The sequence below is a fragment of the Mobula hypostoma genome, chromosome 7, assembly GCF_963921235.1.
Source record: "Mobula hypostoma chromosome 7, sMobHyp1.1, whole genome shotgun sequence".
Classification (NCBI taxonomy): domain Eukaryota; kingdom Metazoa; phylum Chordata; class Chondrichthyes; order Myliobatiformes; family Myliobatidae; genus Mobula; species Mobula hypostoma.
This window is the reverse complement of record NC_086103.1, coordinates 113,973,140-113,990,458: the sequence shown is the minus strand read 5'-3', so window position 1 is coordinate 113,990,458 and position 17,319 is coordinate 113,973,140. Positions and strand designations below refer to the sequence as shown.

Genomic DNA, 17,319 nt, shown 5'->3' with positions numbered 1-17,319 from the left:
TTGCATCAGTGCTGTGGCCAATAACACCCCTCTGCAAACAAATAAGCATAGACTTATAATACCATATAAGGCCCATTAAATGGTCATAGTATTTTCAACATCTCACTGATTAGGGTTTTGGCAGTTGGTTCAAAAGCTGAATAGTAGAAAGGAAATCACTTTTCTTGAAGTTGATATTGTGGAACTTAAGGCTTCTATTTCTGCTGCCCTGTGGTGATTTTTGATGATGGATATTGCCTTCTTGAGGCTTTGCCTCCTGTAGATACTACTGATGGTGGAGGATGATGTGCCTGCAATGTATTGGGCTGATCCCACTACATTCTGCAGCTTCCTGTGTTCCTATACATTCTGATGGCTGTACCCGATGCAGCCAGACAGGATACTTTCAACAGTATGTCTGTAGAAGTTTATTAGTGCTTAGTAACAAGCCAAGCCTCCTTAACCTCCTAAGAAAGTAAAGATGCTTGTGTGCCTTCCTTTTGATTCCATCTAAATGCAGGACTCAGGACAGATCATCTGATATGTTATCGCTCAGGAATATAAAGCTGCTGAATCTCTGCTCTGGCAGAAACTGTCGAGTCTCTCCTCTGTCACTCCCGCAGTTCAGACCGTTGCATCTTTGTACTTCTTCCCCTTCCTGAAGTCAACAATCAGTTCAGTTTTGTTGACATTGAGTGAGAGGTTGTTGTTGTGGCACCACTCAATCAGGGATCCTTTCTCACTTTGGTAAGCTGACTTATCACCACCTATGTGTCATTCAACAACAGTGGTGTCATAGGTAAATTTGTGTATGGTGTTGGAGCTCTGCTGAGCTACACAATCATATGTGTCTAGAGACTAAAATGGGCCTTGAGGTGCACCTATACTGTGTTGATCGTCAGCGAGGAGGAGTCTGCTGGTGAGGAACTTGAGTATCCAGTTGCAGAGTGAGGTACAGAGGCCCAGGTCTTGACGCTTGCTGATGAGGTTGGATAGGATGTCTGAGCTGGGTACCGTGCTGTAGTCATGAACAGTATATCAGGTACTGTTGAGCTACCAACATCCCTTTGTGTCTTGAACTTACAGGCTGCATTGTATATTACCTTTCAATTCTCTGTTACCTCTAGCATCATGAAGTATTTTCTGGTGCTTTATGAGAGTATATCCATCAACATTTGGCATTGAGCCATATGCCATTACCAGGTAAAGTAATTATGAAATTGTTCAAAGAGATAGATTTTAAGAAGAGGTCTAAATGGATTAAGGGAGTGGCAGAAGGGTTTCGGGTTGGAATACCAGATTTTCAGTGGAAGACATCTGAACACAAATAGTGTAGCAAGTAATAAGTCAGGATGATCAAGAGCCCAGACGCAAGGAGCTCTTGTAGTTGCTCTGATAAAATCGAGGGGAATTGGAATTGAAACTTTGAGTTCCGTGTAAATTGATTTGAATTGGCCAAATCATTTGAATTCATTTTCTTCACATGTAACCCAGAAGGTATATGAAGATTTGAGCATGTACAGATTTGAATATATAATCTTTGCTGACTGTTCTTTCCATATTGAAATCTACACATCCATCAACCATTCATCCATTACATTTGCTGCTTGTGGGATCTTGCTGGGTACAAAATGGCTGTAATGTTCTCTAATGTAACACAGGATCATGAGGCCTTCAAGACATGGTTTACTGATTATGAATAGCAATCTGAGATCACTAATTACGTTTTAATTTTAATTTTTCCATTTTCATTTCTTTATTTGGGAGGTAAACATTTCAGTAGCTTGTCATAATCAATAACATAACTGTTGTGGTCATCAGACTCTATGCTTATTTGCTAAGGATCAGACTGAGTCCTTCTTACAAGTCACTTTGTACATTCCATGAAATTTGCAGTTTGCCATGCTATCCGTCCAGTAGGAAAACATTCATAGTCGTACACCACAGTATCAGCATGGGCCATCAAGCACCCATTTACGCCAGTCCCAGCTGTTATTTCCCTGCATTATCATCCACATCCCCCCACATTCCACCATTCACCTACACACTAGTGGCCAATTAACCTAACAGCCAGCGCATATTTGGGATTCAATTTTTAGGACTTGAACTGATTTTTAAAAAATATACTGTTTTCAGTATTTCTAAAAGACAAACATGAGAAAATAATAATGAACTACAGAAGTTAATGATTTTGGAGGAAGAAAACTTATTTTCCTGATAGGTGTAAATAGCATGTACATTTTAATAGTTCATTTGGATCATAATGCACTCAGTGACCGCTACAAATTGCTGTCACTTGGTCCTCAACAATAATCAGCACTTGATTCTAAGATTCACTCCAAATGTGAGGGTAAATTGTATGGGAGAGGGGAAACCTGAAGATGGGAAATGTTAAGAAAGGTTGCAATATGTCAGCCAAGAAAGGAGATGCATTAAATGAGATAAGGAATTGCACCTGAGCTTTGCTTTGCTTCAAACTGTTCTGCTAATTACACTGTGATGAAAACATATTCCTGGTCTTATGGAGCAAGTCTGCTTCAATGGACTTCGATTAATGCATTAACATTATATCAAAAGCATGACATCTAATTAATTTAGTCATTCATATGAAAGACTATTTTTTCAATTAGTTTGATTTGTAATGATGTCTTCCCATCTCCCTAGGGTTGCATCCAGAACCCAGTTGTTTGAAAATATCGGTACTCCTAAGCAAAATTCTTCTAGACGGTAAGAAATTGACTTTGTATTGTGTTTATATCACTACTTTCATAAACAGCATTTATAGTTTATCACAAAATTAAATTATTGCTGCTGGTTATCATACAAATTTGTAAAAGAACAAGCAAATCAAGATGACTTTCCTCTTAATATAATCTATCAATTTGAGATTATCAGGAGTCCTTTGAAAAATTAAGTGGTGCCCATCCAGGTCCCATTCCTGCGTATATTTACAAATCTATTGAGTCACTTGTTCTCAAGTTCTAATGAAGTTATTGGATTCCTTCAGCTTTAATGTCAATCTTTATAACCTGCCAAAAGTGCATGTGACTCCTTAGTCAAAACTGTTTGACTAAAAATTTGGCTTTTGGATTCAGATTTATTTATTACATGTACATCAAAACATACAGTGAAATGTGTCGTTTGCATTAACAACCAGAACGACCTAGGGATATATTGGGAGTAGCCCACACAATCCAGTTCCAACACAGCATGCCCACGATGTTCAACAGAGCAACACAAGCAACAGCAACAGAATAAACAGCAAAACAAGTCCGCTTACCAATGTGCTACCCATCCACTCAATATGGAGATGCAGTTCAAGGGAGATCTTTGCCCCATTTTTTTGTTGGAAGTATTATTATATTGATATTTGTAAAAGAAAAGAAAATTTGTATTTCAGGCTTAATAGATTTACAACATTAATGGAATAAATAAGGTACAATTTTAACAGATAAGACCATTTCCTCAACAGTCACTATCTTGTAGGCAGCAACCCCAAGATTCCCTTCGAGATCCTTCATTCATTTTCTTGACCAAATTTGTCAAAACAGTGGCCCAGGAATTCACTTAGTATGTTCCATGCAGTGAATTTCACTACTTTCAATGCATGATTTGAGAGGACACTGTCAATGTTAACAATTTGCAATGTCTGAGAAATTGCATCTGTGCATGGTATGCTCCACAAATGCTGGGCACTTGCCACAGTGAATGATATCACTCTGTACAATGGCCATTTCGGATGCTTTGAACTCTATCTAAAGGAGAGCTTTCTGCTGAGATATTAGCACTAATGCTTTTTGTTTAAGGTCTCTAACCTCCATTGTGGGGGCACAGTGAATTCTGAAGGCACCTTGAGCAGTTTGACATCCTGTCCTACTGTGCTACTTGTCTCCAAATTCACTAAGATCGAATAAAGATTAGCTCTGACGTTACCTTTTAACTTTAACCAACTTGTAAATAGCAAGTTTGTTTCATCTCGTGTATCATTTTTACTGGAAGTATATTTTGTTAAATCAGCTGACAAACTTACAAGAAGGTGCAACTTGGCACTTGGGTAGGTGTAGTAATATTTTTTGGACAAAATTTTGAATTTCTCTATCAAAATGTCACCATTTAACAAAGCTCATCTGTGTTTGCTGGTTCCTAGTGTAACATGGCCAACTCATGGCTGGCACTTGTCCAGTGTTAATGAACTGAACACAGTGATATTAGAATTGGTGTTTGTGGTTCATGTGGGCATGAAATTATTCATACAGGAGTGTAAAATGCTATCAAAATGATGAACATGTCACTTTAAGTTTCGATCTAACAAAGGCAATTGGATACTGAATTTTTCCTGAGAGAGAGAGCAATGACACCTGAAAGTCAAGTTCTCATACAGTCTGTTTGGAAATGGGGCCTACATTTGGTGTTTGTCTTCAGCTAATTACTTAAACAGTTATGTAAAACAATTAAAGAGAAAACAGCCTTAAACCCATTATTTGCTGCATTTGAGTGACATTTGCAAGATGATAAAGCATTGCTGTCACTTTTAAGTGGAGAATAGCAGGATATAACATCATCCTCCCACAATTTAGGAACTGTGAACAGTCATATTTGCAATTCAAAGCATCGCTGGCTGATTGTGGAAACTGTATGTCAGAATAGGCACTCAAGCCCATCAATGAGATGGGAGCTAGACCATGACTATAGTTAATACTGGCATTTAGGTAATTCAAGTGCGATAAGAAAAAGTTATGATTAAAATATTTCTAACTAAATGATGCACACTGGTTTAAAATAGTTGCTCTTTATTGCTCAATGTTATATTATGAAGTATTTATGGACATAACTCTACCTCTTTATGATAAATTTATCTTAGTCGTAACAAAATTGCACATGTCTTTGAAACAGCCATGCCAAAGCTATGTATGCTTGCAAAGCAGAGCACAGCCATGAGCTTTCCTTCCCGCAGGGGGCAATGTTCACTAATGGTGAGTTCTAAGATTGCTTATAAAAGTTTTTGTCGTGGAACCATTAACTGTTCAAATATGAATTTGTTATTAGATGGTGCTTTAAATTTTTAGAAGATGTTTATACTTTCAAAAGCATGTTTTGTTTCAGAATTTCACTGTTTCCTTACTAATTTCATGTTCACATACAAGTAAGAATTTGTATCATCCTATCGGAAGTGGAACTGAAATTGATTGTTGGAAATTTGTCATAATAAACTACTTTCTTCACTTAACCTTCTCTGTTGAATGCAATGTTTCTTCCCTTTTCTAACACTCTTACAACATTGCTTCACTGCTATTGTAAGGTTGGCCTCGAAAGCTATTTGAGATTTACTTCATTGATAAGCATCCAGCAAAGTTGAGTACTTTAAAACTTGATATCATATTGCACCTGTTCAGCTGTATAAAGTGCCTAATTGACAGAAATCAACAATGGCATCGGTGAGTGGAAGGAAGGGAAGTACATCCTGGGAGAAAAGCTTTTAGGCCGGTGCACCTGAAGTCACTGCTACTCCCAGAGGGGAGTAATGGTGATCCTGGTAACCTGTTGGTTGAAGGACTGCTGCACCACTCTGAAGTCCCTTAGAACAGGGGTCCACAACCTTTTTTGCATTGCGGACTGGTTTAATATTGACAATATTCTTGTGGACCGGCCGACCCGGCGGCGGGGGGGGGGGGTGGAGGTGGTGGAGGAATGAAGTTGCAAACGGACAAGAGTCGCAGTCGAATACATTGTAGTTACCCGGAAAAGACTACAATGACCATGAAGACTTGCGCGGGCACCAGTGCACATGCGTGTACCTGCCGATTTTTTTTCTGCAAATAGTTTTTGGCGATTCTGTTCGGGGGGGGCGGTTAATCACAAACAGAATATAGGTGATAAGTGGCTCAATTTGGTTTCGAAAAGGGTTTATCTAACGAATTTAATATTAAACACAGCGCATATTTTCCTCGCATGAATACAGTGATAAGTCGATTATCAGGGGAGGACAGGGGAGCTTGAAGTAAGTGTTGAATGAACTTCTAGTAGAAGTGGTAGAGGCAGGTTCAATATTATCATTTGAAGAAAAATTGGATAGGTATATGGACAGGAAAGGAATGGAGGGTTATGGGCTGAGTGCAGGTGAGAGTAGCGTTCGGCACGGACTAGAAGGGCCGAGGTGGCCTGTTTCCGTGCTGTAATTGTTACATGGTTATATAGGTAAGTCAATAGCATCGTAACATTTTAAGTAACGTTTGGATATTAAACACACAGCACATATTTTTCCCATATGAACATATAAAATCATTGCAACACACCAATATCGCTGAATCAGTGGGAGCCCTGGGCTTGTTTCCCAGCAACAAGACGGTCCTATTGAGAGGTGATGGGAGACAGCGATACTTGAAAGGGGTTCCTTATGTGCAGTCTATTCCGCAATTTAGTTTTCGTTGCATTCATTGCAGAAAAGCTCACTTCGCAGCGATATGATGTTGAAAATGGAAGCAACATTTTCAGTGCTTTCGTGGCTATCTCAGGATATTTAGCCCTGACTTTGATCCGGAATGCCGGCAGAGATGTTATGTCAAACATACTTTTCAGCCCGCCGTCATTTGCAAGCTCAAAGAGTTGATTTCCTTCCCGCGCTGACATGGATGATGTGCGGGTAATGACCTCGCATGTGTAATGACTCAACAGTAGGCGTGACAGGGAATGAGGAAAGGTGCAGCTGACTCATATCGTTTCATATCGCCAAATCATATCGTTTCCTCGCGGCCCGGTAGCACATGCTTTGCGGCCTGGTGGTTGGGGACCGCTGCCTTAGAACATTGGTATCTGGAGTTTGAGCTTTAGTGGCACTAGGGTCACCCAGGAGGACATCAGTCTGAAGTTTCACCAGTGCTGTAATGTGAGCTGGAATGTCACTTACCAGCTACTATGTTTATGTTTGTCTATCAGGTTCTCAAATGCCTCAAATAGTCCATTGATTGTAATCATCAGCTGCTGTCAGTAGGCTGTTTCCTTAAAGATGATACATCTGCAACTGAACTTGTGCATGACTTTGCCCTCTGTTAAGATAGTATCTGAGATATCTTTGGTGTTTGCCCTGGGCACAGTGTGACAGTGCCCTGCATCTTATGACATGTAGTTTCCATCTCCATTCTAACTATGTCAGTATCTAAGTATGGTATGCAAGTGATGTTTCCACCATCACTATAAACCTGATGTTCCTTCAATGGCGAACAAGGTTTCAGTTCACTGGTATCCAAATGAAGGATACACATAAGTAAGGTTGAATTGAAGGGAAATTTGAAATTGTTAAGTGCTTTCTAACATTACCCAAAGATTTAACGTCACTACAGATTGTGAGATACTCTGACATAAACAGAAGAATTAAGTAGGATGATATCCTCATCTCAACTATTTCAGTCTGGTTGCTATTCATGCATTCAACAAGGACTATTCCAGTAATGATCTATCATCCTAGACATCTCAACTGTGCACCACCCTTCAGTTAAGGAGAAGAAATGTGACGTTGAGTTCCTTCTTGGGGCTGTGGTCATCATGGACGTGCAAACTGTGAAATGTCCACTCAGTGCCCACTTTATTAGGTACAGGAGATACCTAATAAAGTAGCCTCTGAGTGTATGTTTGTGATCATCTGCTGCCGTTGCTCATTTGCTTTAATGTTTGATGTGTTTTGTATTCAGAGATGCTCTTCTGCACACCACACAATGTTATAATGCATGATTATTTGAGTTACTGTTGCCTTCTTGTCATCTTGAACTAGTCTGGCCATTTTCTTCTGAACTCTCTTTAACAAGATGTTTTCACTCTCATAACTGCCGCTCACTGGATGTGTTTTTTTGTTTTTGTTTTTTTTATATCATTCTCTGTAAACTCTAGAGATTGTTGTGCATGAAAACCCCAGGAGGTCAGCAGTTCCTGAGATACTCAATTCACCCCTCCTGGCACCAACAATCAAAATCACTTAGATTACATTTCTTCCCCATTCTGATGTTTGGTCTGAGCAATAGCTGAACAGCTTGACCACAACTGCATGCTTTTATGCCTTGAGTTGCTGCCCCATGATTGGCTAATTAGAAATTTGCATTAGGTGCGCCTAAAACATCAAACCCCTAACTTCCAAGCCACAACATCAATCCCCCAACCCCCCCCAAAAGTGACATATTACCCACTTGCTGTTTGGCAACAAGAAAGAAAACACAGAAAAACTGAAAGAGACAATATAAGTGTTAGTCCACGCGTCTCGGAATCCAGAATCCCAAAGTGACCGCTTGAACTCAGTTCTTCCTTGGGGAGCAACTGCTGATCCACTGACCTCCGACCTCTCGAACTCCAGCCCGACATGTGAAGAGTGATTGTTGCCCTTGCCTTCTTCGCATTCGCCTTGATGTTTCAATCTTCCTCGACGCTTCAATCGGCAAGAAATGTGGTCGATCATAGCCCCACGCCCCATCTCTGGTCTCCTGCTCAGGACAACTCATGCTCGCGGTCCACTCCTGGAACTTTCTTGTCTATTATAAACATGAGAATTTTCCATTATAAACATGAGAAAGCCTGCAGATGCTGGAAATCCAAAGTAACACACACAAAATGCCGGGGGAGCTCAGCAGGTTAGGCAGCATCTGTGGAAATGAATAAACAGTCGATATTTTGGGCTGAGACCCTCCTTCAAGACGGAGGAGAAAGGGGGAAGATGCCAGAATAATGAGTTGGGGGGAGGGTAAAGAGGCTAGCTGGCAGGTAATAGGTAAAGTCAAGTGGGTGGGAAAAGTCACGGGCTGGAGAAGAAGGAATTTGATAGGAGAGGAGAATGGACCATAGTAGAAAGGGAAGGAGGAGTGGATCCGGGGGAAAGTAATAGGCTGGTGAGAAGAAGTAAAAGGTCAGAATAGGGAATAAAGGAAGTGTGTGTGTTTGGGGGTGGGGGGGTGAGATTTGTTTATCAGAAGGAGAAATTGATGTTCATAGTTTCAGGTTGGAGGATACCCAGACAAAATAAAAGGTGTTGCTCTTCTACTCTGAAGGTGGCCTCATCCTGGCACAAGAGGCGGCCATGGACCAACACATCACAATGAGAATCGGAATTAAAATGTACAGCACCTGTACATAGTCTGTCATCGTTTTGAATGTCATAAGTTTAGACTTTGTTTGATTTTCTTAAACTTTAACTGTTGTGCAAAGATTGAAACCAGTTTGTTTCTGGAGAAGTATATTATTTCCAGAACTTGTTTGTTTTAACAGCAAAGTTTTGATATTAAATTGAAGTATGCTGAATGATAAATAAATTGCTTCTATTTGTTTAAACCCTAGTGCATGCGTCGGTGGAACCAGGATGGCTACAAGGAACATATGAAGGCAAAACAGGGCTAATCCCTGCAAATTACATAGTCTTTCTTTGATAACTGCTGACAGGACTAGGAAATCTCCATGGTATCCATGGTGAACAGACTTACAAATAGAGAATGCTATATTCTATTACAGATCTTTGTATGCCAAACAGTCAGAGGTAGTGGACTGTTCACACCTGCTGAATATATGCCTTTTTATGGTATTAAGTAAAGGAATTTGGTGGCCATCAATAAATGTTTGCTTTGACGGAAACACTAATCATATCAGTCATAGTTATTGACAGATACTCGTCTTGCAACATTGGAAATTGGAAAAAATTGACCAAAATTAAGAATAAGTTTATTAATAAGTTTATGCACATATTTATAAATTGTAATGTTGGTTTCTTAAGCTCCCTGTTTGGAGAGCCAACAGTAAATATGAGCTATAATGGAAATTTATCTTTGTTAATTTTTTTACAATCAGTTAAAAGATGTCACATTAGATGGAGAAAAGTGAAATTTATACATTTTGAATTATTATTTCTCACAAAATATGCATTTATTTACATTCTTATTTGAACTAGCTGCAGTGTTTTTCTTTCAGCCAAATTTCTGCTGTGTTACAGTCTAAAATCCTCCAATATCTTTTAATCGATTAACTTAACTGATAAGTTTGTTAGCTAACTTTCATGTACCTGCAGCTATCCTTAACTTCAGTTTTTGCAATGGAGTGTAGAGTACTGATGGTCACTTATGTTTACATGTCATTTATGGAAAATAACTCAAGACAATGGGTACTTTCATGAAATTCAAACAGTACTTTTACCCAAAGATGTCTTCAGCTATATTAGAAATAGGTAACTGCCGGTAGTGTTTTTTTTAGGCTTTAATACAAAGTTAATAAAACATCACCCAGTTTATAATTTACTGTTATAAATGGAGAATATGCATTGTAAATTTAACATATTTTGTTGACAAACTCCGTGAGGACTGATAATCTATTGAGATTACAGCAGTGATAATATATGAGCAGTGAATTATCAGTGAATTACTTCTAAACTTTTCTGAGGATGAAAAATATTCATAAGGCTGACCACTTATTATGAACTGATTATTGTGAATAAGGAAGATGCTTATTACTTAACATGCAATTTCAGCTTCTTCTGGCAAAATAATATTATGTTTTAGACACATGTTCACAATTTACCTATTACACATCTGGTCGTTTTGTTTCTTCAACTTAAACTGTAATTTTTTGGGGAACAGATTATCCCCCACAAGATTTGATTAGTTTTAAGTGAAAGGAGCAAGGATGGAATTATGCCAGCTTTAATGATACAAAAATATCGCACTTTTTACTCTAATTTTATTTTTTTCCAATACACTGGTGTATTGGTGACCTGTTTGAATGTTGGTTTTCTTTTTTTAGATATATATATATTATATAAAACATTCAGTGATAACATTCATACTTTAAAGTATATATTGTCAAATACTTAGTTTTAGTGTATTTAATAATTATTAATATCTGTCACCAAATGTATTTTGTGTTCAACTGAAATGTTTTCCGGTCATTCAGATTTATTTGTATAAAATCATATGATCATACCTGTGGCTTGTCAACAAATAATTTATACTGCTGTTTGGAAAGTACTTGTAACGGAATACAACATAAAACAAAGTTTTAGATATCGTTAAATACAATGGTTTAAAAATGAAATTGAACTTGACAGCAAATTTTGGGCCTGTTTGTATTGTTTTGGATGATGTAAATCCTTACTACAATGGAAGCTAATTTCTGTATGATCACAAATGGTGTTTGTGTGGTTGATTTGTGCATTTTACAATTTAATTTGAGTGGAATTTATGGAATAGATTGGCAGATTATGCCAGTCACTTTACTGCTCTTTGTGTCCATTTAAAATGTAATTTCTCTGTGGACCTCCAATGTAAATCTAAATTTTAGAACAGTCTGTTTTCTAAAAAAGCAAGTCTCTTAAAATGAGATTTCTATCTCAATGTAAGTTGAAAATATGATGCCTTTGAATTTAATCTAAAACAGGGTAGAAACATAATATCTTGGTAAAACAGATCACTTCAATAACAAATTTGTCAAATGCACACCGCAAATACATACCCCATGAGACTGAAATGATGTTATATGCGCCAGACCAGATTTAGCTGTAGATCATTTGATGAACAATGCAAGCAAAATTTTTTAGCGTTAATGCATAGCAAAACAGTTGGGATCTGAATTTTCAAGGCGTTAATTGAATGTTTTTAGAGATTAGAGATTAGATTAGATTAGATTATGAGGACACTCAGTCCTCGTTTATTGTCATTTAGAAATGCATACATGCATTAAGAAATGATACAATGTTCCTTCAGAGTGATACCACACAAAAACAGGACAAACCAAAGACTAACACTGACAAAACCACATAATTATAACATATAGTTACAGCAGTGCAAAACAATACCATAATTTGATAAAGAACAGACCATGGGCATGGTAAAAAAAAAGTCTCAAGTCCCAATCGACTTCTATAGTCCCCGATAGCAGGCGGCAAAAAGGGAGAAACTCCCCTGCCATAAACCTCCAGGCACCGACAACTGCCAACTGCCGATGCATTGGAAGTACCCAACCACAGCCGACTGAGCCTGTACGAAAACTTCGAGCCTCCAACCAGCCCCTCCGATACAGCCTGCCGAGTGCCTTCGACCTCTGCCGAGCGCCTTCGACCTCGTCCCGGCCACCAAAGCAAGCAAAGCCGAGGACTCAGAGGCCTACTGCTCCGGAGATTCCGGACCACAGTAGCAGCAGCAGCGAAGCAGGCATATCAGAAGTTTCTCCAGATGTTCCTCCGTACTCTCACGTCTTGCCGTCATCAAATCAGAATTGTGCACGGTCCCCTACTTAACAAAGACAGATATCATTCTGGAGTGGCTGCGCGTGCTGTGTCGCGTTCCCATCTTCTCCTCCTCCTCCTTAATTACATAATTAGAAATTTCAATGTGAATGATTAGGTATTGAACTGTGAAAGGTTTTGCCATTCATAAGGAGTGCAATATTGATGGTATATCAGTGTCAAGAACTTAATGCTGCACTCACAAATAGCAGATAAGAACTTTTGTTTGAAACTTCTCTGATATTTATGAGTCACAAAGGTCTATGAACTGTCAACAACTGATCATGTCATGATAAATGTAGTTTTACATTTACAGTGGATTCCAGTTAACTGGGCCATTGTTTAATTGGGCAGTTGCTTATTTGGGACAACTCTTAAAGAAATCTAATCAAGAAAAGAGCCAAGATTCCCTTTGTTTATTTGGGACACTATCCGGCTTTAATTAGTTTAGGGGACCATTCCTAACAGCTTTTAACTAGAGTCAGTCATGTGCACTTGTGTGGAAGTTAGACACGACGGATTGAAGAGTTTTTAAACAGTATCCGTTGCATTTGTTTGTGTTATGTTATCCACTTGGGTCAACGGACGCTGATTCAAAAAGCAGTGGTTTTTGATAAATTTGTTTTTTTTTATTTCGAATTTACACAGGAAGGGAATGAAGGCATTCCATTATCTACACTAGGTGTCTGCATTAATTTTATTTACTTAAATGGCAGCATACACTCGGTGAATTTCTCCATTGATGACTGTTAGGAACTGATAGACAGTTTTACAGTACTGTATTGACAGTGTTCTAATTTGTTCTGTGTTTCATTTAAATATGTAATTTGTCACTCAGTTGAATGATAGTTGTCTTTTTTATCCCTTTTAACTATTTCCATGAGATTTTGGCTATTTAAGGCAGCCGGTTAATTGGGCCAAAATATACTGGTCCAGATGTGTCACAATTAACCAGAATGCACAATGTCTGTCTGTCTAGGTACCATATCCGATGCGGACATTGGTGACCATGGTTTTCCATATAGATCTATCCCTTGTTCTTTAGATGACTTCCATTTCCTCAATGTGTAGCCCCCTGGCTAGGCTTTTGATGTACATAAGCCGAGGTCTTCCTCTAGGTTTGCTCCCCTCGATCTTTCCAGAGAATATAAGTTTTTCTAGTTCATCTTTCTGCATGATGTGTCCTAGGAATTTGAGTTATCTTTCTCTTATCGTTGGTATGAGTGATCGAACTGCTTGGGCTCTTCTGAGAACTCCTTCATTTGATGTGTGTGTGGTCCATGATATTTTTAACATTCTCCTGTAGAACCATAATTCAACTGCTTCTAGTCTCTTTTCCATTGCTGGGGAAATGGTCCAGCATTCACTTCCATAAGTCAGGATAGAATAAATGTAGCACTGCAGTATTCTGTTTTTAGTGTACGTGCTCATCTTTCTGCCTGTTAATATAGTCTTCATTTTTTGGAAAGCTTCTTTCGCCATTGTTATTCTGTATTTGATATCTGTGTCACACCTGTCATCACTTTGTTATTAGGCTGCCAAGATATCTTAATTTGTTAATCACACATTGTGGGATGTTTGTCTTTCTGGAGATGACCATGCTTTCTGTCTTCTTGGTGCTGATTGAGAGGCCTCTGTGATTACTTTCTGCTGCCACTATAGTGAGTAGTTCTTGAAGTTTTGTTTCTGAGTCAGTTATTAGTACGATGTCAAGGGCATTACTTATATTTTGGCCTCCAATTGTGAATGCTTTAATGTCTTTGATACTTCTCAAGATACTTTCACTATACAGGTTGAATAAGTCTGTCGAAAAGACACATACTTGCCTGACTCCTCTCATGATATTCACATACTCACTCACTTCTCCTTCTATTCTAATTGATGCTGTCTGGTCCCAGTATAAGTTTCTCAAGAACTGTATATCTTTCCCATCTATGTCAAGATCTTGAAGCATTTCCAGAATATCTTGGTGTCTGATAGTGTCAAAAGCTTTTGTATAGTTGATGAAACATAGGTAGATGTCTTTTTGTACCTGAGTGGCTCATTCACAGATCATCCGTAGCATGAAAATTCCATTTCTGGTTCCAGTGTTTTGCATAAAGCCACATTGTTCTTTACTGATTTCTGGTTTTATACAGCGTCTTGCTCTCATCATGATTACTCTGAGAATAATTTTTGCCACGTGGCTCATCAAGCTTATTGTACGATGTAACTCACATTCTGTTGCTCCCTCTTTCTTTGGAAGTGTGTTGAACACTGATTTACTTAAATCATCAGGTATCTCCTCATGATCATAGATTTCTTTTGGTATTTCTGTTATTTTCTCTATTCCAAAATCTTCTAAGGTCAGTATCATTTCAACAGCGATGTTGTCTGGACCAGTTGCTCTGTTATGTTTTGTTTTATTTATGGCTGCTCGAATTTCTAATTTTAGAATGCTAGGTCCTTCAAGATTCCTCTTTGTGTTTGGTTATTCTCTTCTTAGGTCTTCAAAAAGTTCTTTTATATATTCTGTCCATCTGATTAGGATTTCCTCTTTGCTCATAATTAAGCTGCCGTCTTTTGCCGTGATGCATTCACTCGCTGAGCAAGGTAACTTCCCCGTTAGTTCTTTAATCTTACTGTACATCAACTTTGTTCCAGGGTTATGGGTTTGTAGCATTTCTGTCTCTGAGCATTTCTCATTTAGCCATCTGTCTTTAGCTTCTCTGCATTTTCTTTTTATTGTCTTTATCAAGTTGTTTGTATTCTTCGCTGTTTCTTGGTTTGATAGTCTGTTTTTGTTGCATCAATTGTATTATATCTTCAGCTATCCATTTCTTCTTACTTTTCCGTTCTTTACGTGGGATGGTTTCTTTTGCAGCTTCAACCATGGATTCCTTCAGTATATCCCAGGAAGATTTGCCTCCTTAATCCTGCAGCAATTGAAAATGGTTTTTCACCTTGATTGTGTATTCTGTTTTCAGATGAGGGTTTTTTTAGTTATTGATAATCTAGTGGTTCTGATCTTTTTGGTTTCTTTAATTTTCTCATCTTTATTTTCATTTTGCAAATGACTGGTATGTGGTTGCTTCCACAGTCTGCTCCAGGGTAGCTTTTAGATTGAGTTAGCAAGTTTTTGAATCTGTATTGATTGTTATGTAGTTGATTTGATTTTTATTGTTCCCATCTGGGCTTCTCCAAGTCCATTTCCTTCTTGGATGTTGTTTAAACCAAGTGTTGGTGATTATCTGATTGTTTTACACCATGATATAAGCTTTTCTCCTCTTTCATTTCTTTCTCCCAATCCCTGGTCTCCAACAATATGGTCTTCCCTCACCAACTTTTGCATTGGAGTCGCCCATGACTATGATGGCTGCTTGTGATTTGTATTCTAGTGCTTAGTCTAGGGAGTGGTAGAGGCATCAGTTTCTTCCTCTGAGCTTTCCATTGTGGGTGCAGATACTTGTGTAACGCTCAGCTATATTGGCTCATATATGTCTAGGGGAAATCCCGCCCAGCACTGGCCTGAACGCTTCCCGCTGAGTCGGTTGCCGCCCGAATCAATCCCAAACATCAATCATGAGCCAGCACACCCAGTACGTTTTACCAAGTACACTTTATAGATATTACTAAGTCTATGAAGTTAATATAAATTCGATACAGAAAAGGAAGTAATGGGGGAAAAAAAGGTGCCAAGACTTATCAAAGTCCAAGTTCTTCGTGCACAAGTTGGAGCTCAATGAATTCCTGGCGACCACCCGGATCCTGTCGACTCACGGCTCAGGACCACCCGGAGTGATCGACCGGAGCCTTTCGCACGTCCGCTGTCCTCCCTGTCTCTCCTCCGACTCCCCGTCTCTCCACCGTCCTCCCCATCTCTCCACCGTCCTCCCCGTCAACAACCCCGTCCACTGTCCTCCCCGTCTCTCCTCCGACTCCCCGTCTCTCCACCGTCCTCCCCGTCTCTCCTCCGACTCCCCGCCAAAAACCGCGTCCGCCATCCTCCCCGTCTTTCCTCCGTCCTCCCCGTCTCTCCACCGTCCTAAAAGGCTCTCCTCCGACTCCCCGTCTCTCCACCATCCTCCCCGTCTCTCCACCGTCCTCCCCATCTCTCCTCTGACTCCCCGTCTCTCTGCCTTCCTCCCCGTCTCTCCACCGTCCTCCCCGCCAAAACCCCGTCCACCGTCCTCCCCGTCTCTCCTCCAACTCCCCGCCAAAAACCCCCGCACATCCGTGGTCCTCCCCGTCTCTCCTCTGACTCCCCGCCAAAACCCCGTCCACCATCCTCCCTGTCTCTCCTCCAACTCCCCGCCAAAAAACCCCGTCCCCAGTTATATGAGACAGCATTATCATCCGAAAAAAACGATAACATGCACAACCATTGGCTGATAGCACCCTGCTGTCTGTATTAACCCAAGCAAATGTCTAGCTAGAGCCTTTCTCAGCATTTAACATAACATAGAAGCCATTTTAATCCACATACGCAGCAATTTAAAAGATTAACATAACAAAGAAGCCATTTTAAATTTAATATACAAAAAAAAAGACCCCGTACACTCTTCCCCACCCTCACCACCACCAAATAAAAGTCATGCCCTCATGATGTTAACAGGGTTCACCAGTGCTCCTTGCAAAACACAAAACCCAACCCAGGTGCATAAAGCAGTGACATAACTTCCCAGCACTGTAGAGATCGCACCCTGTTCTCCCTGCGCTGTATAAGTCAACCTCTCTGGAGGGTGCCTACTCCTCTGATACCTCTGTACTTCCTCGGCTGACTCTCCCTGTTCAGGCACCCCGGGCCTACCTGTCGGACCCTCACACGGGACACTACCCTCATGGGGACCCCTCGGCATCTGTGAGCCCTCTGGCTCGGGTTCTGGCTCTACCCTCTCCTCCCCCAATCCCGGCTGTAATACAGGCGGCTTTGCAACACCCTCCCTCCTCTCCCCTAACTCAGTGATGGAGGGGCCAGGAGCCTCTTCTCCCGGCACTGGGGAATCAACGAACGGAAACAGGTACCACACGTCCGAATCATCGTCTTCCGATGGCGTATCCCTTTTCGAGGTGGGGACCAGCCCCGTCTCCTTCGCAGCAGGCTCTTCCTTCGCCCCGCG

General features: G+C 40.0%; 1 protein-coding gene across 3 annotated transcripts in view; it reads left to right on the top strand.

The window, feature by feature from the left end:
* Positions 1-11,294, top strand: part of arhgap42a (Rho GTPase activating protein 42a) — a 307,232-nt gene extending 295,938 nt beyond the window's left edge. For 2 of the 3 annotated variants that reach the window (XM_063053809.1, XM_063053808.1), the window contains 3 exons: positions 2,644-2,706; positions 4,873-4,952; positions 9,292-11,293. In XM_063053809.1, coding sequence (XP_062909879.1) covers positions 2,644-2,706; positions 4,873-4,952; positions 9,292-9,380 — 232 coding nt within the window. In that variant the 3' untranslated portion in view covers positions 9,381-11,293. Of the gene's footprint in view, positions 1-2,643; positions 2,707-4,872; positions 4,953-9,291 lie in introns of all 3 variants that reach the window. The other variant, XM_063053810.1, reaches the window with a different exon arrangement.
* The last annotated feature ends 6,025 nt before the right edge of the window (positions 11,295-17,319 follow it).